Below are 23,960 nucleotides of genomic sequence, written 5' to 3' on the forward strand. Positions count from 1 at the left end.
AGAGCATTCACTTTACTAGTGAGAGGTAGGGGGGTCAAACTTCACTATCACCAATTTATATGGGAGATATGAGGAATGACCCTGGCTTGCCAGGGTTCGAGTCCTGATCTCACCCGGTTTTACCGGCTACTCGCTGTCGTGTCATTTGGCGGGCGTGTGGGTCGGGTTTTATCTGGTGAATCCCTCAATAGGTGGACCGCTAGGGGCTCCGTCCGTCCGGACTAGTGGCCGGCTCGGGCTACCTTTAGCCAATAGGGGACACGTACTGAGTACCCGATGTTACTTAGTTAGTCGTTCAAAAAAAATATATATATGACCTTGTGAGTAATTGTTCACACTTCATGACGGGTTTGAAATATTGTTATGACTATGCCAGTTTTGATGATTTTTACATCAGTTTTATGTATTAACCTCGAAAAAAATATCAAGTAAATATTTTAATAAAATTAAGAACATGGTAGTGGGTCAATTTTGAACAAAGTTTATATGAAAACATAGATAAAAACTAATTATAAAAACTAAGATATTTAAAAACTACACTACTAATGGAAATGATCATTGGGTCATCATGTAGACATGCGTTGAGCATTTGTGGTGGTGGAGATGAGGATACCGATGTGGATTGTGAGCACACAAGGGCAAATCGAATAAGAAATGAAGTTTTTTAAGAGAGACTGAGGGTGACTTGTAGCTTGGATAAGATAAGAGATGGAGGTTAAGACGGTTTAGCAAGTAAAGAGGAGACATATGACTTTCCCATTTAGAAGAGTGGAAACTATCACAGTGGAGGAGAGGACGAGCAAAGCCATACCCAAACTGATGGAATGAGCAAACTAGACAAAATTTGCAACACTTGCATCTATTTAAGGTCATGATCTGGAATATGAGTTATTAGAAACGTCATATTAAGGTTATAGTCTTTTAGAAAGTGTTTAGAAACTTTACCTCCGTTTTTTTTTGGTTTGGGGTTGGGGTTGGGAAAAGGGGAGGGGGGGAGTTGTCCTTATGGCCTCACGTCTTGTTCTTGAGTTTTTTAACCAAGGAAAGAAAATGAAAGGAGAGGGAAGGATAAGAAAGGGAAGAGTAGGGAAGGAATTTTTTTTTAATTAGGTGTGTTCTTGAGTCGGAAGGAAATTAGAGGAAAGGAAAAGATAACTATGTTAAAAAATAGTTATCCTTAGTAATCATCTCATTTTTTGGAGGATAACTTAGTTTAATCTATGTTAATTAGAGGAAAGGAAAGGATAACTATGCTAAAACTAAGGATAATCTATGTTAATTTAATCTCTCCTAACTCCTCCTACTCCTTTCCATTCTAAAAAAAACTCAAGAACACCCATTTTTTAACTATCCTTAGTTTTCCTTTCATTTCCCTCCTTTAAAAAAACTCAAGAACAGGGCGTTAGTGTGATCGGTTTTTAGAATTTATTAGAGGGGTATATATATGTACTTTTAAGAGGGTTAGGAGTTAGGACCAGCCTTTCTAGATTATTTGATATTTTATCGGTTGTCATTATAGTTTTATACACCATTGCATGTTAGACGTATTTTACTAATATATTTATAGTATTTTTATTGCTTGTTGCTATGTTCTAAACTAATTAAAGAAATATGTAGTGATATCATCTAATGCCAACATTATTTTTAGTGGTGATTATACTCCATAACACGTCTTTTTATGTTATTTTAGCACAAGAATTTAGTACTAACACTCTAATTATTCCCTTAAGTTGAAAAGTATGAAGGAATAAGGAGTACTTGTAATATGAATATTCGGCCTACAGGTTATAGCCTTATAGGCGGTGTTATAAATTATAAATAGAGAATATGTATGTTGTGACAAGTTTGTTAATTCTTCAACTAAACAACTATAAAATCTTTTGACATCCATTCTTCTGTTTCATTTTAAAATGTTTAAACTAAATGACCGAAATAAAATAGAGAACACATTTAATTTTGATTATTGTCGATGCCTCTTGATGCAGTGGCATCAGACATTTACCCTTACTAAAGAGGTGTGAGTTCGAATCGTGCAAAATAAGAAGCATCATAAGAGTAGATTTTAGGAGTATGAATTTGTCATTAAAATATCATAATTTTGATCATTATGGGTTTATATTGTTCAAATTTAACCTAAAGTTGATGAGGTGATTACGAGGAAAAAAACCATTAAATAATAATCAAATTTCACAATACTTTTGTAAAGTATTTAAATTTAAAAGAAAAATATAACAATGCAACAACATTGAAACTTTGTGTTTATAAGTTTAAAAATGTAAAGGAGTTTATTAGACAAAGATATGGGCTTTGTTTGAGGTGACTCGGATAATCAAACAATTCATGCATGGGTTAACATGATTAACTCGTTTAATCAAATAGTCGAAATATCAATCTAGCTAATTAACTAAAAAAGTCGACTCACTGATTAATTTATGACTTGTAACTAGTATTTTTTTTAAATCCACCAACTCGATCAACATGCTTACAACTTGATTATTACCCATCAACCCATTTAGAAAAATAGGTTAAAAGAGTTATGTTCATGTTACACAAGTTTATGTGCGGGTTAGTATCAATGTTTTTAACACAAACAAAAGAATGGGTCATGCTCGGGTTAAACAACCCAACATGTTAACAAAATATGATTCAGACTACGGATGAGCAAATGGTACCTGGTATCGAACCCGGTAATTTCTATACCAATTTAGTAACCATTTTTCGAGGTTTTGGGATCGGTACAGTTCACTATGGTACGTGTATTTATCTATTTTGTTGTCTTTTTTTGTTTTGATATCAGTATTTTTGGTACCAGTATCAAACTCCTCTGTAATTCAGAACACGTTTATTCACTCTCTATAAATAGTAACTATCGTTATTTTTATCAAAAAATTAAATATGTTTGTTGAACAAATTGAAAATAATAAATGAAACAATATTTAATAACATGATTACAATTATTAGGAGAATAAAATTACGCCATTAATGAATATTTTATATTCTTATAAAAAGTAAGGCAAGGTTTAGGTTTTTGAGACGAGCGGATAAGAGGCAACCACCCTTCTCTTTCTTTCACCCCCCACTTCCCAAAAATCGAAGAATCATGGTTAGTTCAGTTTGATCTTGTTGCTTGATTTTGCGTTTTAGTTGTTGTTTAATTATTCATTTTTTATTAATGATTGATAATGTAGGGTGCCGGAGGACCTGATGATGAAAACGAACACAAATGGCCGCCGTGGTTGAAGCCTTTGCTCCGCGAGAGCTTCTTCGTTCAATGTAAATTACATGCTGATTCGCATAAATCTGAGTGTAATATGTATTGTTTGGATTGTGTTAATGGTGCTTTGTGTTCAATTTGTCTCCATCACCATGAGAATCATCGTGTGATCCAGGTGAATTTTCACATTTTTCCAACAAAATTTGAATTTTAGCATTTCAAATTCAGCCAATTGATCTATCTCATTCATTTCGGTATTTTCAACTTTTTTTTTTCAAAGAAATATGATTTTTTCATCTAAGTTTCTTACAATTTAAAAACATTGGGATGATATTTTGAATCATTGGTTTAATTTTACAATGGTGGTAAAATTGAATGTTTAATTTTGCAGATACGCAGGTCTTCGTATCATGATGTGATTAGGGTTTCTGAGATTCAAAAGTTTTTGGATATTGGTTCAGTGCAGACTTATGTGATTAACAGTGCTAAAGTTGTGTTCTTGAACGAACGGCCGCAGCCGAGGCCCGGTAAAGGTGTGACAAACACGTGCAAAGTTTGTGAGCGTGGTCTTCTTGATTCGTACCGATTTTGTTCACTAGGCTGCAAGGTAATTTTGTTAATTTGGTGTGAATTTAATTTGGGGAATGCTAAATTAATTGTTTCACCAACTGTTTTTCATACCATGATTCAAATACCACCAATGTGTTATTTAATATATTGGTTGTGCGGGTGGAAGTAAAGTTTCCACTCGGGTAACACAATAGCAATTTCATAAGTATTTTTCTAAACTTGCAAAATTGCATATTTCCCTAAATGAAGAGCGTTATACATTATGTGTGTATCGATAATTTGTTCTTGAATAAAATGTGAAATTTTTATAAGTTTAGAGTGGAATATATTTATGTATGTGTCGAAAATTTGTTCTTCAATAAAATGTGTAATTTTTATAAGTTTAGAGTGGAATATATGAAATTCCTTAAGAAAAACAGAAAAGATACAATTTCATACATAGCACTCTCTAAACTGTAAAGTTACATATTTCTTCAAACTTATGTTTTAAATAAAATTTTTAATTTTACCAGTTTAGAGAGAGAAGGGATATATGAAATCTCCAATAGAAAACAAGGGACAATTCATATATCCTCTCTAAATATATGCAAAATTGCATAATTTTTTAAATTATGTTGAAAAGCATTATTAAGAAAACAAAAATATTGATTGATATAAATAATTAGGATATTATGATTTGTTATATTGTTGGTTTCTATTTCAAGTTTTCAACCATTGAAGTGGGTTTTGTTTTATGAACACAACTTTTGACTTTTTTGATGAGTGGGAAGGGAGAAATTGGCATTGAATGAATGATTTTTTGAGGTTGAATTCAAACACATGTTTCCTTTTTTTTATATAATTAACAATTCATGATTAACTTTGATGTTTATAATCAGATTATTGGGACTTCAAAGATTTTTGAAAAGACAAAGAAAACCTCGTCACATAAAAAGCAACTAATAATGGCAGTGCCTGATTCCGATGACTCATATGGCAACAGCAAGCGGCATAGCGCCTTTACTCCATCAACGCCACCACCTACTACCGCGAGCTTCCGTGTAGCCAAGAGGAGGAAGGGTATTCCCCACAGAGCACCAATGGGAGGACTAATCATAGGATGTTAATCCATCCAATTAGTCAACTTGCCCCCTAAACTTTTACTTAATTACCCAAAGGCCCCTCTAATATTAAATGAATCCACTACACAAGTGCATTTTACCTTATAAAAGCCTGTGTGTGGAACCCCTATGTGTACAAAGGAGCAGTTTATATGATATAGTTATGGAACAAAGTCTCAAGGGCAAAATGGGAAAGCAAAAATATAAGCTTGAATAGTTTATTTTTCTTTTTATAAAAATGTAATTATGGTGTTGTGGTATGGCTTAGAGTTTGAAACGTTGAATCATGCCATTTTACTTTAATAATATATAGAAAGTGTGAGGCTGACGATGGATATAAATAAATTGTATAGTTACTTAAATAAACAAGTAATACGAAAACCTAAGTTTTATTGATTTTATGATGAAAAAGGTTCATACCCGTATAAAGGTAAGCTCGAAAAAACTTGTTCAAAATTGGCTCATTTGTAAATCAAGCTGTTCTAGTTCAATTTATAGTCGAATTTGAATTGAGGTAAGCTCGCTCATTTACCTCGTTCTAAATTACACTTAAATTTAAATGTATATCATTTATTACTTAAATAACTGTTGATTTTAATTTTTCTAAACCTTAAGTCTTGCATAAAATGAGGGAAGCTGATATTTCTAGTTTAACTTCCGGGTTTAAGTTTATGATGAAGCTGGCTTGATTCAGTTTTTTAGAAGGATAAGGATATCGAGTCTTTTAAGTTAAGACCACATTGACATTGTTGATTTGCATAAAAAATTGGTTCTATAAAAGCTTATGTTTCTTTTATCATAAAGAAAATAATCAATTTTATATGAAACAATATAATTGATCACAAATCTTATATATATCAACCAATAATACACATTTCCTTTTCAATATTGACGATAGATGTCAAAGAATGTTGATGTCCTATGAGGTTTGGATATTTTGTTATTTTCCCTTTTCTTATAAGAACTTTCTAAACTACCTCATTTATATAGTTAACATCGCAACCGTATTTTTGTCATGTAACATCAAACATCTCTTATTCTCTTGCGAGACCCAAACTGATTAGATTCAATTATATTACAACAGGAACGGGTCCCGGGTCTTGAGAACACCATTAAATGGGTCCGGATATAGCGGGAAAGACCCATTTGCTCCTTAGGGGTGAACATAAACCGAGTAAGACCCACGATACCCGAACTGATTGCTCCTTAGGGGTGAACATAAACAATAGGGTTGGTCCCGAGTCCTGCGAGTACGTTAAATGGGTCAAGATCAGGTAAGACCCGATTGCTCACCCCTAGTAAAATATAGTGAACATCACAATCAAGAACACGCATCGTGACAAGTTATAGGACATCACTTCTTTAAGTACATATTTTCCCTTTTAGTTAGACAACTCTACAAGCAGGGCTAAAAGAAGTTGTTTTCTAATTGAAATTAGTTTTTGTTACTTAGCAATCAACTCTTACCTTACTTTCAAACAATATTTTTGAGCAAATTATTTGAAGAAAAGTTTAAAGCAAAGCAAAGATCCATTAGAACGTGTACAGTAGATAGTGCACTATAGGGACGTTGTGCGTCATATCACTATATGAGCATTATACATAAAATGTGTGTAGTGGAAAATGTTCTCTCAAATATTATCCATTATTATTTTATTACTATTTTTATTAAAAAAAATAAATAAATCAACCATCAATCGTTCACCCTCCAAACTTCCTTTATCAGGCGCTTTGTGAGAGACGCCCCCACATCCAAACACCCCAAGGCGTCCGCGGAAGGAGGGGGGGTGAGGGGTGGAGGTGTGTCCGGCGCTTTTTGGTGTTTTATATGGAGAAAACGTCCCATTACGTACGCTCTTGGAAGTGGGGAATGACTGTTTCATCTTGGGCCACTTTAACTTTCGCAACATGTTGATTGGATACTTTACATGGCTCTAGTAACATATTATTATATCCTATCTAATTATAAAAATCACAACCCTGCCCATTTTTGTCACTATTATTTGTACTTATTTAACATCTCAAACTTAACGCCTACGAATGATACGTTAAAGATAATAAATAAATCCCTCATGAATTAGTGGTGAGTACTAGATTTGCAGATCTCAAAGTTCTTTACAGGTAAAACTAAAATAATACCATGACGTAATAGTATTCACTCGTAATAGACCACGTGTCAACGTTTTATTAGACTTCAGTTTTGTTACATTTTTTAATTCTACTTCAAATGTTAGAACAAATAAATTCAAAATACTATCAACATGACTAATCATGGTTTCCTATCGATATAAACCATAAAACTTAGACTTCAGGATCGAGGGTATATACATTATTGCAATATTGAAGGTAGGATTGTCGATGTTAACCGTCCTTCTACATTAACTAAATGTAAATGTACACTTCATTGTTTGAACAACTTGCTTTAATGACATTCAGTTAGAACCACCGCACCTATATTCTATAATGACTATCAACATCAACGAGTATCGATAATTTTCCAAAAACATGTGTTGAATCTTGTCATAACTTTGAGGCCACTTTTACATGTTGGCCATAAAGCAAAGGACCAAAAAGAATTTGTTTTCAATAAACAGGCAAGACATATAAATATTCTGTTACCCTCTTTGCACTAGCCTTTCAATTTCCACCTCAACACAAATAAAATAAACACAAGTTGCCAAGCTTTTAAGTGGTTTTTTGGGTCCCATTTCACAATCAACAAGACTAAGCCATGATGTCATTACTAAGCCTTATCTTCAATAATTGTGTATTATAAAGGCAAAATGAAAGCCCCATTTCATGCCCACTCTATGCCAAGGTCTTCAATTATTATATGAATTCTTATGGACACTAACTCAAGTATCTTTTATATATATAATCATAGCTTTTAATAATGTGTAAGACTTAATTTAGTGAATTTCCTTTTACACAAATCATGATATATAGTTACCCAAACAAGAGTCATAATATCAAATATATTTGTATTACTTAAATTTTTATATTTGTCTAAACATTAATTGTAAGTTATAATATAACTAATTAAGTATATACCGCTTTCATCCTCTTTCCCTTCTTTAAATCTATAATATATATAAACGAAAACATAAAATTCCTACGTGTCGCGATTTGGACGCTCCCCCTTTTTTTAAGTCATCAGATTTACCTGATTTTTAAATGGAGGCTCCTCATATATTTGACTCGAATTCACAGTATGAGTCTTATCAAACCCATATATTTTTTAAACGAGTTATAACATCTCATTAAATCAAAAATTGATCTATTTAAAAACAATATATATATATGATTTATAATTAAAAAACCAATTTTATAGTAAAAAAAATAAACGGATTTTGGGTCTTATCCAACCCATATAGCTTTTAAACTGGGTTATAAAATCTCATTTATTTATGAAACAATTTATCATCAAACCATAAGTATATTATTATTAACTTACAATAAAAAAATAAATATTCAAATAATAAATATTAAAAACAAATAATATAAAACAACCCCGTAATACAGAGAATAAAAACTAGTAATAAAATATACATAAAAAAACTAAAATATTTTAAGGTTCCTAAATCCTAATACATGCTTGTCCCCAAAATGACGTTTTTACTTGTTTATAATACATTAAAAAAAAACTCATCCCCTTGCTACATCAACTATTTTATCTGAATAAAAAAATATTATGTGAAAATATACTAGTTTATGAAGTCTTGTTTGATAAATATGGTATCACATAAGTAATAAAGATAGTAAATGAAATTATTCCTGATATAAATCTAGAAGCAAATGGCTATAATGAAATAGGGGTCGAGATACTGTACAATAAGGGGGGACGGGGCGATGCGTGATAAGCCACCCATCACGCGTGAAAAACTAAACGCTCTAAAAACGGGTTTCGTGAAAAAAAGTAAAAAGAATGATCTATTAACGATCTAGATCTGTTTTTTTTCGGTGAATCGATGATTAATTGGGTATGTATTGATGATTCCGAGATATTGGGATGTGATTTCATGGATCGATACGTAAAAAAAGGATTCGCGTACCTATTATAGTTAAGGTATTATTGTATTGGATCTTTTGTCAATGAAATAGATTGACAAATTATATTTACTGCATTTTTGATAAAAAAAAATATACATATGTTTTAGGGAAAAGTTAATATATATATTAAAAAACGAAACAAGTAAGATGAGAACATTCCGTCTTAAGTTTGGACAATCCAATTTTGCTGTTATCTTCATATTATATTTTTCAATGATAGTTTTGTCAAATAATCATAAAGTTTATGTTACATCACTTCTTAAACTACTTCTAATTCTATGAAAGCAATCATTTCATTATTTAAACTTAAAATAGATAAGTTGATAATAATTATAAATAGAAATCTCAATTTAGTCATCATAATTTAATTCAATTGAACTGCAGTTTTAATAATCCTTGTTAAATATATCAAAACGTAACGGTAAATTTTAGTTGAGAATATAGGTGTGAATGAGCTGAGTCAAGCTCGTCTAGCTCGAACTAGAATCTTTAAGTTTAAGAGAAGTTAGGTTCGGCTTGTTTAATTTAATAGAGCTTGAATTCGGATTATCTAATTTAAGAGAACTTGATGTCACGAGGTCGTCTTCTAATTAAGATATCCACTTGTGCAGTAAAAAGAATCTTTCTAAAATGAGTTTATATATAGACGTGACAAACTCAAATCCAAAAAGTTATTTCTCACAATTTTTATTTTTTTTACTTTGATTCTTCGAACATGTCCGACCACTAAACAGACAACTTTCACTTGTAAGAATACGTTGTCCAACTAATAACCGTTCAATGGTTCAAGCCATGCAACTCAAATCAGCAAGCATTGCCAAATCAATAAGTTCTATGCCTAAAATGGGAGAAAGAATCCAGTGCATTTTCCAGTATTTTATTGGTTCGTACTTTTGATTTCCATTTCACATGAAAATTATTAAAAAGATACTTATAGAAGGAACTGATATATATTACATAATTGATTTATAAACTAAGGAAATATGGAGTCGATTAAATGGGCCGTGTTCTAATAAAATAAATTGGAATTCTCAACTAAATATTGAATATGTGCATACTTTTAATGTGATAAGAATTTTATTCCATCGAAAATAAGAATTTTAAAACTTAATTCACAAGCTAATACACCAAGTCTGGTGTGCTACTCACTCAACTTCGTGTTGACAAATCTATTATATTTTTAATGCATATGCAGGTAATCGTTTGATGTGATGTTTAAGCTGGATTGAAAGAAACTTAGGATTGCATGCTAGAGAGAATAAATAAGAACTTAAATTTTATTTTGTCTTTATTTATTTTATTGATTAACTATGTATTGTAATATTTGAAAATTGTTTGATTATTTAATTTAAATTTAATAGATATTATAACTTTAATTATTGCATGATAGTACCTTAAAAGCTGTGAGCAATCAGCTCACGCTCCGATATTTCCTCCTTAGGTTGTGTGACAATTTGCCACCACATTAAAACCACAAATTTATCTAAAATAATTAGGAAATTAACATCAAATCTGCATATTCAGTTGCCGTTGTATTTTTTCAATATCCTTTTATTAAGGTGTCATTTAATGCAACAAAAAGCTTTTTTCACCGACATTACTTAAAATAAATAAATATATAAAAAAAATTGAATTTTTGTATGCTAAGTTTTTTTTAACCACAATATTTATTTGAATGATTAAATATTTATACAATGTAGAGTTTGAAACCCTGACCTCTTATTTAATATCGTAACCATCTTATAATTATGTCACTGGACCATAAAGAAAATTTGGGTTTTTATTTCACGTGTTTACCTTAGGAGCGGGATTCAACCAATGTCAAAAACATGCATAACGTAAAATTGTGTAACCGCGGGGCTTCAAACTCGGGCCTCCACGAACACAAACAGGCCATTTTACCACTAAGCTATACATGTAATACTCGTTAATTGAATCAAAGTACACATCCTATACATTTTACATATAAATTTAATTAAAAAGTGACGCTTTGAAGTTTAAGGGTCCAACACCTTAGCTTATTTCCAGCAAGAGGTGCTTGGTGAGACAACTTGGTTCGTGTTAAACGCAAATAATGGATAAAATAATAATAATTATGATCATATTATTTGTGTTGTCATATCAGTCGTCAAATTCACAAACCACCATTGATAGTTGTAGAAATATAATACGTTGAACATGATGCACATTTGCTTGTATCATTTCAATCACCTTCGGGAATTAATACCATTTATATCCGTATAAACTTTATTGTTCATTTATTAATTCCTACAATATGTAAATTAAATCTTTATCAAATAAAAATCAATATAAAACTTTTAAAATGATAATCAATATATATTTCTAATAAATTTTTTAACTACAGAATTCAGACATAAAGAATCCATCACAAGAAGAATTAGTGAAACTATTTTTGTCTAACTTTTCTATGACTACTCTGCCGTAGAAGGCCTTTTACAACAAAAATGTAACGGTTTAACTAGATGTGTAAATCATGTCGGGTTGACGGGTTTCGAATTCAACTTGACCCGATCATGTATTTATTAGTGTCGTGCCAAACCCAGTTAAAATCGTGTGATGTTCAGGTGTGTATAATGTTTTATATGTTTTTATGAGTGATACTTTTATATATCTCATTTTCAATTAACAAACTTAGTTTTATATATTTAGATTGAACTAAGATGAAACAGGGTCGCCCCAACCCTTTAGGAGGCCTTCGGAACATTTTTTAAATTTATTGTTACAAAGCAAAACAACTAACCGTGAATATGTCTGTCTTTTCAAATAACTTAAAGATTATTTTCATCATTTAGTATGTTTTTTTTGTCTAAGTTAGAGGTCATGTCCAAATGGGGGCCTAAAGCCATAACTTGAGTTTACTCTCTCTAAATCGGCCCTGAGATGACACCAACATTAAAAAAAACCAGAGAAACTAATACATAGTTTTTAGAAATTAAAAGGTGATAAATGTACTTCAAGACGGAAAATTTATTACACGACATGAAAATGTTGTAGATGGAGAGATACGTAAAGAACTCATCTTTTAATTTAAATATGAGCATTTTCAAAAACTTTTAAACGGGTAACAAATTAACTTATTTATTAAACACGTCGTATCCGGTGTCAACTCATTTATTAAACATGTTGCTTTCGGATTTGCCGGTTTTATAAAATAATCATGTTAGCAAACCCAAATCCTACTTTTTTTTTTCTCTTTTCATGTCGTGTCAAAAATTGCCGCCCCTAGATTTATTAACCACAGAAATTTTGATTTCAGTTGAGAGCTTTCTTTAAATAAGAAACGCATCATCCCAATAAAACTAAACTTGAAACTTATGGTTATGTTCATAATTAGATAACTAATCACCTATATTGATGATTTGATTCCGACATAAATAGGACCCACTTCCTTCATTGAGGGCTCACCTAAATCAAAAGTGACCTTGCAAACACCAAAAACACATGTACACCCATTAATGCAATCTACGGTAGTTGCTTCTTTTTGACAAAGTGTTTCACCTGCCATTAACTACCACCTTTCATGTTCTTTGTTTTATATGACAATCGTTCACACTTACTGGTCTCTTATAACATTTTAATCATTTAGTTTATGAAATTAATAGGAACCACTAGTGTTGTAACTTGTAATGAGTCAAGATGAACTCGCTTGACTCAACTTTATTATTTATACAACTTACTTTAATACTTTTCTTTTGGACTATATCAGTTATAGGTACCTATATATTATAATCACGAACCATTTTTTTATTTTAAAATTTTCAATACAAAATACTGATTCTATAAAAATAATAAAAAAAATCCAACAGTGGTAAAATCAGCTGGTTCGGCCAAAAATTTTCGTCAAAACGTGTTGAACCATACTGTGAACACCCTTAACACAAAATAGACTCAAACAATCATGTAATATTTGAGTCCAGCACTTATAAGGTATAATTAAACTCTATTCATATATATAGTTTGGTTACAGCACAACAATTGATTGCATGATCAGCCTTTGATCCGAAGAGAGATTCAAAATGTACATTAAGATTGCTTGACTGATGAAAAATCCAGGTTACAACCAGATGATACAAATTAAAACGTTGAATGTACCCAAAAAGAAAAATCCAAACTAACATTTTGTTTTTACCAAAATTTTAACTTAATACTGTTATAATCTGCAAATGCAGCAGCAGCACATATAACAAAACCATAAGCAATCAAGATAGTTAGGGCTGTGAGCGATGACACAGACAGAGTATCTACTGATAAGTTCACCAATCCGGTCAGCAAATTCGCCTGCATAAGTTAGTACCATGTTACTAGGTGGTTGTTTCTACCTTTGATAAACAATTTTTAAATTTCATATTAACTTTTTTTCCACTTTTGGTACTCACCACAATGAAGAATGCAAGCAAGTTTCGGTTGATTGCTTGTTCCAGTATTGATAATTTACCACCCGGGATATAATCTGAAAGAACTATTACTCCCAACATCTGCCAATGGGATTATTTCTTTATTGATATAAGATGTACAATAAACTATTCTCAATTTGTTCACTGTTTTTTCTGTTTCTGTTACTTGTTTCAGTTTAAAAGTAGTTAATCTGCAAATTGATGATGACTTTTAGTTAAGAATTTTAAAGCCATATTACAAAAACAATAAATAATAAATCATATATATAAAAAGTAGTGATTACATCGAAACAGAAGGCTAACGAGCAACAAGCTGCGTTGCGCCGCTACCCCTTTATGAGTTATGATTTAATGATTTTTAATATATATAATAGCAACAAATGAAAATTACCTGTAGATTTGTAGCCAATACCAAAGCCACATATGTCGCGTTACACTGCAAATGTAATCAACAAATATATAATTTCAATGATTTCCCCTTTGTAAATGCTTTACTAATACAAAATAACTTTATATATGGCCCTCAACAAAAAAAATCATATAATTAAATACACACATTTTTAAATGTACTGACATTTATACCCTTCTCTTAAAACATGCATTATAATATGAGAGTTTAGAGTGCATGGAGAAAGAGAAGGGTATAATGATCATAACATGAAACTTTTATGTGATTTCAACGGATATATTTAAATTTTTATTTATTCGGTAAATATGATATTATGCAAGTTTACACAGGTCCATATAAAACTGGCCCAAATTTAAATGAACATTTCATATGAAATTAAGTATTGTACCATTCTACGTGAAGGTTGTTCAACAAAACGGTCCAGAATCAATGTCAAGCACCTGAAAGAGTGGATAGATGGTCACTTAAATGAATGCTAAAAAAATTACTTGTATAAGATATATATATTATACCAGAAGAAAATAGCTAGAATCCAAGTTTGCTTTCTGGCCCGTCTATTAGTTCTCAGATTAGCATTCTTCCCAAACAAAACATTGTTGCCCAACCAAACACCAATCAGATGCAGGCCCCAATACCCTGAAAAAAGATATAAATTATATATAAATAACTATGAAGGTCCAGAATTTTTATTAATAAAAAGCTACAAAAATATATTATGAACCAAAGCAATTTTTAAAAAATACCTCACCAAATATGCTGTAGATTCCTTCCTTGTTTTGACTAATAATGTCCATTCCCCTTTCGGCAGAAAGCAGATAAGAGTTCAACCCATTCATTAGGCAAACTTGGTATCCTACAGATTAAAAAAATATAAAATGAGACAAAAATAAAGATAATGAAGAAAAATGAAATTATGATTTATGAAAGTATGAAATTACATACCTATTAGTACTAATGAACCTACAAGCGCGCAATACTTTGGGGAGATGTTAATAATTGACGTTAAAACCGCTACAACCGCAAGTGTGAAAAAGAAATTCCAGTGAACACCATATTCTCCCACATGGACCTACAAACAGAAAAATTTAGGAGTTAAGTCACAAGGAACAGGCAAAAAGATGTTTATTTACAGAATTTAGGCCGATTGTTGACCTGATAGTCAACGCCAGTTGTAGAAACAAGTCTAGCAAACCCGAGAAACAGCAGTGGGCTAGTGGAGGATAGTGCACTTCTCAAACCCCTAAATACCAAAAAAAAATAGTAAAGCAATTAGTAAAAACGAAAGAACTATTTACTTGTGCGTGTTCTTGGTGTTTATAGAGTTAACAGATCTTCATATGTTTGATTATTCGTAGAGTTATAAGACAGTTAACCAGATTATAATCAAAATAAACTAATGTACCCAATATAATCCCACATACAGCAATACTATTGATAGGGTCTGGAGAGGGTGTGATGGTAGCAAACCTTACCTCTATCCAAGGGGATAGATAGGTTGCTCCTGCTGAGACCCCCGGCTCCGAAAACCTTTTCGCTTGTTCTTTTCTTTTCTTTTCTTTTCTTTTTTGTATAGTATGACATACTAGAACTCTAGAAAAGCATAACAAGTATGAAATAATCGCTACGAATACACACAATGACACACAACAAATTATAGCCGGCGATCATACAAGAGTACTAAACTACTAATCATATAGGATGTAGAGTACGCCTAACATACAGTGATAAGTGAGGTACTCTAGTTACAGATAAAAAAGTTATTGAATAAGTCAATGGTCAAGTCTTAGCATTAAATTCAGAATCAGTTACGTTTATTATTGCAGGTGGTGTCTTTCTAGTATAAATAGGGTAGTAGTTGTGATGCAGGAGCAATACGGGTTGCCAACCCAACCCGTTGACCTAGAATCGGTCGGGAAGAGTACACCTAAATTAAGTGGATCGAGCTGGAATATGGAGATTAACAACTATCCAAGACTTTGAATTTCAATAATTTCTTTTAATTAATAATTTGCTTTATTTCCTTGGTTTTTGTCTCTTCGGGGTATTTATCTTTTAGCTGGGATTGCCTCTTAGTTTTGAACTCTTCTAAATTACTTGGATTCGGTCTGTTAGTTTATTAGTTTTTGATTAAATTTTAAGTTATAAGAACTTGGTTTCTTAAACCCTTGGTTCGATCATAGTCTTTGATTAATTATAAAGTGTCTTGAGCAATTTGATTCCACATCAAGTTGTGTCAACTATCTTGGTTTTTTAATCGATTGTTGTACCATTTGTTTTCAAACATCTGATAAAAGATGATTTCGATTTCTATATTAAAAGAAAAAATCTACTTGGTGTAGATAAACTGACTCACATTGTTGAAATACCCCGAGCTTGACGTGAAACAAAGGCATTTGCAAAGACAAATGCACCTACTCCCATATCCATCTGACAGTCCCAAAAAACAATAATGATACAAATCAGCAATAGTGGCTACTGCCTAACATAACAAATAACTTTTTAGAAAATAAAAGGATGCTAAATAGGCAAGATTATGTTATTACCAAACTAGTACCGTATGTCTCGGTTTTAGCATATCTTCTAGGAAATATTCTGAAGTCAACAGTCAAAATGCAAATGCATGTGAAAAGCATCTGCACAAAAAGGAATTTAAATTAGAATTACAAAGAACATTTTTAGAGCACCAAAGCTGATAAAAATTTAAAATAAAACCATGTTAAGGTTACCATAAAAACCCTGTATGATGAAACATGTGTCCTGAAAGAATTAACTTCTTCTTCCTGATCCCAAGAAGATCCATGTCTGATTGGGTGGAAATAGATATTCAAGATTTTGTCAAATAATAATCACTTATAGCACAAATTGTTAACAAAGTTTTAAGATTAAGACGATAACAGTCATAGATTACCTCTTAGATGCAGCAAAAAGAAGGACCAGTATTAATATAATTCCGTTTGTATACGTCCAATCTGCTAAAACCTGTTATTTCATATGTTCAAATAAATATGCTTGGCTAATTATATGTTCGTATACAGTTTATATAACGAAAATAAAACAGAATGTAAATACGTTCTAATGGTAAAAATGCAAATACTTACTGTACACAATAAAGTGACAGGAACAACAATTGAGAAGAAATCAACTATCATCATGAGGATGTAAACCCTTTGATTTCTTGACGTTGAAAGATCTTTTTTATTTGATGAAGTATCATTGGTAACATGATCTAGAGATGCAAATAGACTTAATTATGTTTCACTTATTATGAACTTGCAGGTTAATATGTAGCAGAATAATAAAGTTACCAATTCTGCAAATGCCCGAGGTATGTCGCAGCAGAATAAGCATCTGAATTAGCCAAAACATAATCAAAATCCGAATATCAGAAACAAGTTATCAACAAACTTCTGAAAAGCTATGTATTGAGAACACATTGTTTAGGAAACGTACAGGAAATATCGCTGTAAGAACAAACAGCTCAAGCATGGAAGATCCAGTTAGGTTGCTGACAAATCTGGTCAAGTACATTACAAATACGTTGATGGTTTGTTAGAAAACCTAAAAATTGATAAGATGATGGACATTGAGAAGATCTTACTGTTCTTTCAAATGCTTGTTTGGATTGAGAGACTTGATAGAAGAATCCATTACTGAGTTAAAAAAAATTTGCCGAAAAGATTGTGTGCACGCAGTGAGGGGTTCACGAATAAATCAGGCTGAAATTATATATATTTCAAAAAAGTACACTCAAGAATCAATATTAAACAAAACCAAAACCCATTATTACAATGCAAGTATGCATAATTTATGGTTGATTTTAGTAAAAGTCTATCACCTTGTATACAGAGTAATATGCCATAAGTATAATATGCCTTAACTACAAAATCAACATCAGAACATGTATTGTATTATGTATGCCCTTAAGTAGTAAATCGAGAAATTTGAGAAAATCAATCCTCTGGTCAGCAAGTGTAAGTTTCATAAAGTGAACATGATCAGTTTACTATTATGTAATCAACAAACAGTTGGAAACAAAATCAAATACCGATTTGATCTGATCGAGACCGTGCTTGAACAGATGAATAATCAATTGGAGATAATAAATGGCGATTGAGGTGGTAGTGGGAGTACTCTGACCGATGATGATGATGATGATGATGATGATGATGAAGCAACTAAATAAGATGAGTATACTTGTAACAAATTAAATCTATATCTATGAACCATAATTAAAAACACAAATGAATGTAAAACTGTGTGATTATTATTAAACTGAAAAGTGCAATTCACCTGCTGCGAATGCGATAGACCACGGGGATCTGATGATGCAAAATTACAGGTAACAATCGATGCATCAGACTCAAAACGGTCTTCCTTATTACAATTGGGCCTTTCCAACCAACCCACACCAAAACTCCACGCAACGGGCCCGGTATTTTCAAGCTCATGCAGCCTGCACCGGCTCTAAGAAAACCAAAAAAAAAGTTTTGATTTTCGTGAAAAAAATTTTGGGTTTTAATAAGTAAAAGGAATATTTTGTTGCGTTTAAACAATTTAATTTTTATATGGGTTTAGTTGGTTATAATTTGGGTTGTGTAAAAAAAATTTGTATAAAAATAAGACTAAACATGTCTCAAATAAGACTAGAACCCATAATTTTTTTATTGGGAATAATACTTCTTTGCCACTAGACCAAGCTAGTTATTATGTAATTGAGTTTAACATTATATATACATATTGTATTTAATAAAAATACATATATTAATTTTTTTTTAAATTTCGGGCCTAGCGGGGTGTCGGGCATGTGGCCGTCGACTACCCTGCCACCCCTATGGGCCGGCCCTACATGCAGCCACGGCGGAGTAGAGGTGCAAATAAAAACCCGTACCCGACCCTATGGATCAGGTAGGTATTTCGGTACTAAAACCCGAACCCTATTTGTACCCGGTAATACCCAAAAACCCGAACCGGTTCCATACTCAGAACCAAGTTTTTCCAATACCCGAAACTGGGTATTTCAAATACCCGATCTATACCCGAAAAATACTCATAAAAAGTGCAACCTCTTAAAAAATCCAATTTATACTCAGAAAAAGCCCAAAAAAAACCCGAAAATAGGTTATTCAAATATTCGGTTTTAGAATACCTGGTTTTATACCATACCCAAACCCGATGCAGATGGTATGGTTTTTGAGACAATACTCGGAACCAAACCCGACCCGGGTATTACCAATATCCGGTCACATCCGAACCCAGTTAAATACCCGGAACCGGGTATTTGAAAAACCCGATTTGTGCACCTCTACGACGGAGTACGGTTATGCACAAAATTTTCATGAACTTGGGACTAGGGATGTCAGTTCGTGTCTTAACGTGTTTAACAGGTTAGAGACGGCGCGAATAACTAGGCTAACAATTTATACACGAGACACGAATACACGACACGTACTTACACGACTTTAACATGTAACATGTAAGACCTTAACATGATTCGTGTACCAAACGGGTATACACGAATTTATCTGTTAATTTTCGTGTCTAAACAAGTAACATATATGTTTACCTGTTAAGTACCTAGTTAGATTTTTATAATTATATATATATATATATATATATATATATATATATATTATAAGTGATCCTTAACCCTAAATTCCTAAAACATTCTCACTCTTTGTTTCTCAGCAGTCACCACTCACCACTCACGAACACTCCCTCTTCGGCTTTTGTTTTACTAAACATATTGTCAAATATGTGTTTCTAAACAACTCTTATCGTGTGTTATCGTGTTTTATAGGGTATACCAGGTAGTAACAGGTTCGTGTTCGTGTTTGGAATACATGTACACGATAAGTTTTCGTGTCGTGTACACATAATCACGTATACACATTTCGTGTTCATGTCTTATCGTGTACGGGCATACACGATATGCCAGCCCTACGAATAACACAATATTCAAATATGAAAATGACTCGTTTAAAATTTGCTTTGGTGGTTTGAGCATGACAGTTATACGTTTTATGTACCATGAAAGAGAAATGATGTACTCTAGTGTCTTAATTTTAATTATTTTTTAAAAAGTATAAAATTGCATAGAGCCCTTTTTTGCTAAACAGGTTTTATCGTGACTAAATAGGTGCCCATTATGACGGCCCTGCTTGGGACCAGACTAAAAAATTTCGGGCGAAAATAAGTAAAGTTACACTACATAAAAAAGTTTCAGATGAAACGAGTATATTTACACTACTGAGCTGAGCATAAACAATTGGGGGAGGGGGTGCCCCAATATAGGTTACGCTTATAGTTATACCAACACCGACAACGAACCTGCTTTCACCACGATAACCCTCTTTGTCGGATCATCGTCGGTATGTGGACTCGGGAGCAACCGACCAACCTCACACATAACTCGCTCTTTAGGTAACCTCACGTCTTATATTAATAAAAGGTCTTTCAATGAATATAATTGTCAGAAATTGGTCCCAAATTCCAATCCAGGACACCAAACATTGTCATATCCGTTCCCACCCTTACGCCTTTATAATGTCCTTCACGTTCCTAATATTATTAAAAATTTAATGTTTGTTCGTCGCTTTACAACTGATAACAACCTTTCTATGGCATTTGATCCTTTTGGTTTTGATTTGAAGGACTTCCCGATGCGGGCACCCATTGTCCCATTCTCGGATGCGACAACATTGGGGATCTTTATACATTTACCAATGAGCCGTCTTCCAAGTTCACAAGTCCAGCCGTTTTGCTTCTATCAACAAGTAATTTTGTGTTCGCCAAATCGAGCATCGTCTGTTTTAAATTCTATGTAAAATATTTTATCGTTTTTTCTTTTTTTTTTTTTGTAATAAAGAAGCTAGTACTATTTGCTTTATTGTGTGTTTGGCAAACATATTAAACTACTGCTAGTCTTATAAAATCATTAATTTGCTATAAAATTAACCGAAGTCCTAATTTTTATTTATGTAAGCTAAAGTATATATGACTTTAGTTTTTATAACCACCATTTACCTTATTTTACTTATGGATCTTGTATTTCATCACTTGATTAATAATGGTTTTCACTTTGTTCACGATATATTTTCTCAAAATCCTTTACCAATGATCAGCGTTCAAATCGTACATCAGCTTTAGTTCGTTCTCTTGAAACTACTAGTTGTTGCGTACCTTGATACGGTCGGTCCCTTGTCTAACCATAACATATACTGATATTTTATAATTCTTAATTTTAATGTTTTGGACGACTTTGTTTATGACATCACAGGAATAGTTATGTACATATTAGTAGTTGTATGCATGGCGACACAGTTTTATGTCTAGATACATTAATAATCATGTTGTATGGTCAATGACATCAACTATTTATATCTGACTTACCTAAAATGTTTTTAAAACAAGGTTTTTTATAAATTATTTTTATATTCATGAGATTGAAAGTAATACTTATATTGTAAAAAAGAATATTCAACACATTTTTGTAAATCTTGAAACTGAGACATTATAATTCTATACGTCTCAACTTTTGGTCAAATCGTAATTTTATTAATGTCTAACCTAATCAATTCATTTATATGAGTTACAAATGATGGAATGATTTTCTTTTTTTCTTTAAGAAGACAAGTGGATCACCGGATTGAACTATGTCAAATCCTTTTTGAACCCGAACTTAATATTATAAAGCCAAAATGACAAAACTCGTCCTTTACGTTTACACGTTTTTTCAATGGTTGTCCTTTAGCAAACTTAATTATAGAAAACATCCTTTATGTTAAAGAAACCTTGCACGGTTCGTCCTTTTCACTAACGAGGGTTAGTTTTTCTTGTTAAATCTAGTCATATGCACCTCATGTGAGGGCAAATTTGTCTTTTTACCCCAGGGGTTATTTGTGTAATTAACTTAAAATTTTGGTCTTTAAATAAATAAAAGTTTATCATTTTAACCCTCATCTTCTTCCCCAAATAACCCACCATCAACACCACAACCAAACACTACCAGTGCACCACCGTCAACCCTTTCTTCTTCCTCTCTCTGCACCTCAAAACCACCACCCCTACCATCACCAACCAAACAACCAACGCCACATCTGAAAATCCCGTCACCCACCTCCACAAACTCCGCCACCACACCAGACCTCACCACCGTCTACATACCTCGGCAAAGACGGCGACGCAGAATTAAATCTGCTCGTCGGAAACATTTAACCGGAAAATTGATTTTGTTGTTGGAATACTTGAAATGGTGTTTGGTCAGTGAGGAATGCTTGTGCAAGTCTCAATATGTCATTCCCCTAAACTACCGCTGCCATCAAACTAACCCATTCCCCCTCGGCGACTGATCCGTGATGCATCACCTAAGCCTAGATCTACAATAATCGAATCCCTAGATCTATGTTAGAACAAACTAAACTCCACCACAAAACCCTATTTTGAATTAATGATGGTTTGTTGTGTTTTGATTGTGGTGTCGGGCCGTTCGTGTTAATAGAATATGTGGATAGTTATGGTGGGTGGATCGTGAGGACGGAGGGAAAGAGATATATTATTCTTTTAGTTTTATTTATTAAATTATTTATGTTAAATTACAAAATTACCCTCATGTGTAATGCACATGACCAGATTTAACGAAAAAAGTTAACTGGGTTAGGACCAAATGATATAACGTGATATAATTTTTAAACATAAAGGATGTTTTCTGTCATTAAGTTTACTAAAGGACGACCATTGAAAAAGCGTGCAAATATAAATGACGAGTTTTGCCATTTTGTATATTATAAAATTTCTCTCTCAAACCAAAAAACAAAATTTTCTCCAATATATGCTACCTTCTTCTTTAATTCTAGTTGTGTTTATTTATTATATTATATTTCTTATTTTTATTTATTTGTTTTATGGGGCTATTTTATATTATTCATTTAAAATATTTTTATATTTTTTGAATTTTAATTTTATTTGTTGTACAAAAGTTAATAATATACTTAGTATTTGATGATGGAAGGATTTCACAAATAAATTGAAATATCACGGAAATTTCGGGCCAAAAATGTCAACTTTTCAAAGTTAAGGGACTAATTCTGCCAAATCCAAACTCCAAGGTTAAAAATGAAAAATCTCTTTTCTTGTCCTATCGCGCTACGCGATGGGGACAAAGGACAAGCCATCGCGTATCGCGAAGGGGCTTGGTCAAACCTTCTGGAAGGGTCAACAGCGATACGCAATAGCTGGTTGAACCTACGTCATCGCGTATCGCGATGACGTGGCCTGACACTTCTAGCACAAGACTGCCACGCGTCCACACGTGGCACACCTCTCGCCACGTGTCCCGACACGTGGCAACACGTGGCACATCGTTCGCCACGTGTTAACACGTGGCACACCGTCTGCCACGTAGCAACACGTGGCAGACCTACGTTGTGACTGTGCGAAGCTACATCGCGCTACGCGATGGGTGACAAGAAGCCTATCGCGTATCGCGATAGGATCCAAATTTTTGTCTATAAATAGCAGCCTCCGGGATTTCATTTCATCACACCAAAATCAGTTTACAACTCTCTCTCTCTAAGCATCTCTCTAAACCTCGAAATTCATGCCATCGATACACCTCGAAAACCGTGCCCCGATTCCTCGATAAACTTGCCATACCTCGATATTCGTACCACTCCTCGACGACGTTCCGAGCAAGAAGGCGGTGTCGTTTTTACAACCCGACGATCACCTCGAAGTGCGTGCCGAGAAGAGTTGGTGTCTCGATTTGCGTGCCGAAGTGAAGCGGCGATCAAGGCGAGTGTTGAAAGGACTAAGCGGCGTAGAAGTGCTTCTCGAGTATTTAGGGAATTATAAGCCGAGAAAAGGTAAGGCTTACTACCCGACTAAAATAATAATAAAATATTATAAAGGCTTAATGCCCTAAGTCGGAATTATGCTCGATGTTTATGGAAATAAATTATATAACAAAGAAAAGAAAATAAAGAAATATGGAAGTGTATATATATGTGTGTGAATTATATATAATTCTTTGTTATGAATATTATATAAGGATATTCTTATATGATAAAAGAAAAAGAATACGTTTCTTAGAAAAGAAGAAACGTCGGGTTTTTATAATAAACTAAAGGTTTATAAATATTGCTTTTAAGACTAAAGGTTTTAAAGTAAAAGATTATTGAACTAAAGGTTCATCGAGATAAATAAGA

The 23,960-nt window shown here is 32.8% G+C and overlaps 2 protein-coding genes across 2 annotated transcripts; one reads left to right on the top strand and one right to left on the bottom strand.

Moving 5' to 3' along the window:
* Window positions 1-3,088: 3,088 nt before the first annotated feature.
* LOC143633436 (protein RGF1 INDUCIBLE TRANSCRIPTION FACTOR 1-like) lies at window positions 3,089-5,052 on the top strand. The gene is made up of 4 exons (XM_077101753.1): window positions 3,089-3,103; window positions 3,189-3,389; window positions 3,606-3,821; window positions 4,663-5,052. Exons 1-4 carry the CDS (start codon window positions 3,101-3,103, stop codon window positions 4,888-4,890), a joined length of 648 nt encoding a protein of 215 aa, XP_076957868.1. The 5' UTR covers window positions 3,089-3,100; the 3' UTR covers window positions 4,891-5,052.
* A 7,922-nt stretch (window positions 5,053-12,974) lies between these two features.
* On the bottom strand, window positions 12,975-17,477 carry LOC143633437 (uncharacterized protein At4g17910-like). The gene is made up of 16 exons (XM_077101754.1): window positions 17,357-17,477; window positions 17,209-17,272; window positions 17,064-17,106; window positions 16,857-16,984; window positions 16,667-16,737; window positions 16,485-16,560; window positions 16,302-16,391; window positions 16,112-16,185; window positions 14,911-14,998; window positions 14,701-14,827; window positions 14,507-14,611; window positions 14,271-14,394; window positions 14,147-14,198; window positions 13,741-13,785; window positions 13,332-13,430; window positions 12,975-13,233 (listed from the first exon to the last, which is right to left on the bottom strand). Exons 1-16 carry the CDS (start codon window positions 17,404-17,406, stop codon window positions 13,081-13,083), a joined length of 1,389 nt encoding a protein of 462 aa, XP_076957869.1. The 5' UTR covers window positions 17,407-17,477; the 3' UTR covers window positions 12,975-13,080.
* Window positions 17,478-23,960: the final 6,483 nt, after the last annotated feature.

This window comes from Bidens hawaiensis, unplaced genomic scaffold (assembly GCF_021521415.1).
Source record: "Bidens hawaiensis isolate Kalapana, Puna unplaced genomic scaffold, B.hawaiensis_p1.1 tig00006734_1, whole genome shotgun sequence".
NCBI lineage: Eukaryota > Viridiplantae > Streptophyta > Magnoliopsida > Asterales > Asteraceae > Bidens > Bidens hawaiensis.

Bases quoted from the DNA above. Each gene is read 5' to 3' on its own strand.
- LOC143633436 (XM_077101753.1), top strand. The intron at 3,390-3,605 runs GTGAATTTTCAC...TTAATTTTGCAG, and splicing joins AGAATCATCGTGTGATCCAG to ATACGCAGGTCTTCGTATCA. The intron at 3,822-4,662 runs GTAATTTTGTTA...GTTTATAATCAG, and splicing joins TTTGTTCACTAGGCTGCAAG to ATTATTGGGACTTCAAAGAT.
- LOC143633437 (XM_077101754.1), bottom strand. From the start codon at position 17,406: ATGGATTCTTCTATCAAGTCTCTCAATCCAAACAAGCATTTGAAAGAA. The intron at 16,186-16,301 runs GTAATAACATAA...TGGGACTGTCAG, and splicing joins AGACATACGGTACTAGTTTG to ATGGATATGGGAGTAGGTGC. The intron at 13,431-13,740 runs GTAATTTTCATT...TCCCATTGGCAG, and splicing joins TATTGGCTACAAATCTACAG to ATGTTGGGAGTAATAGTTCT.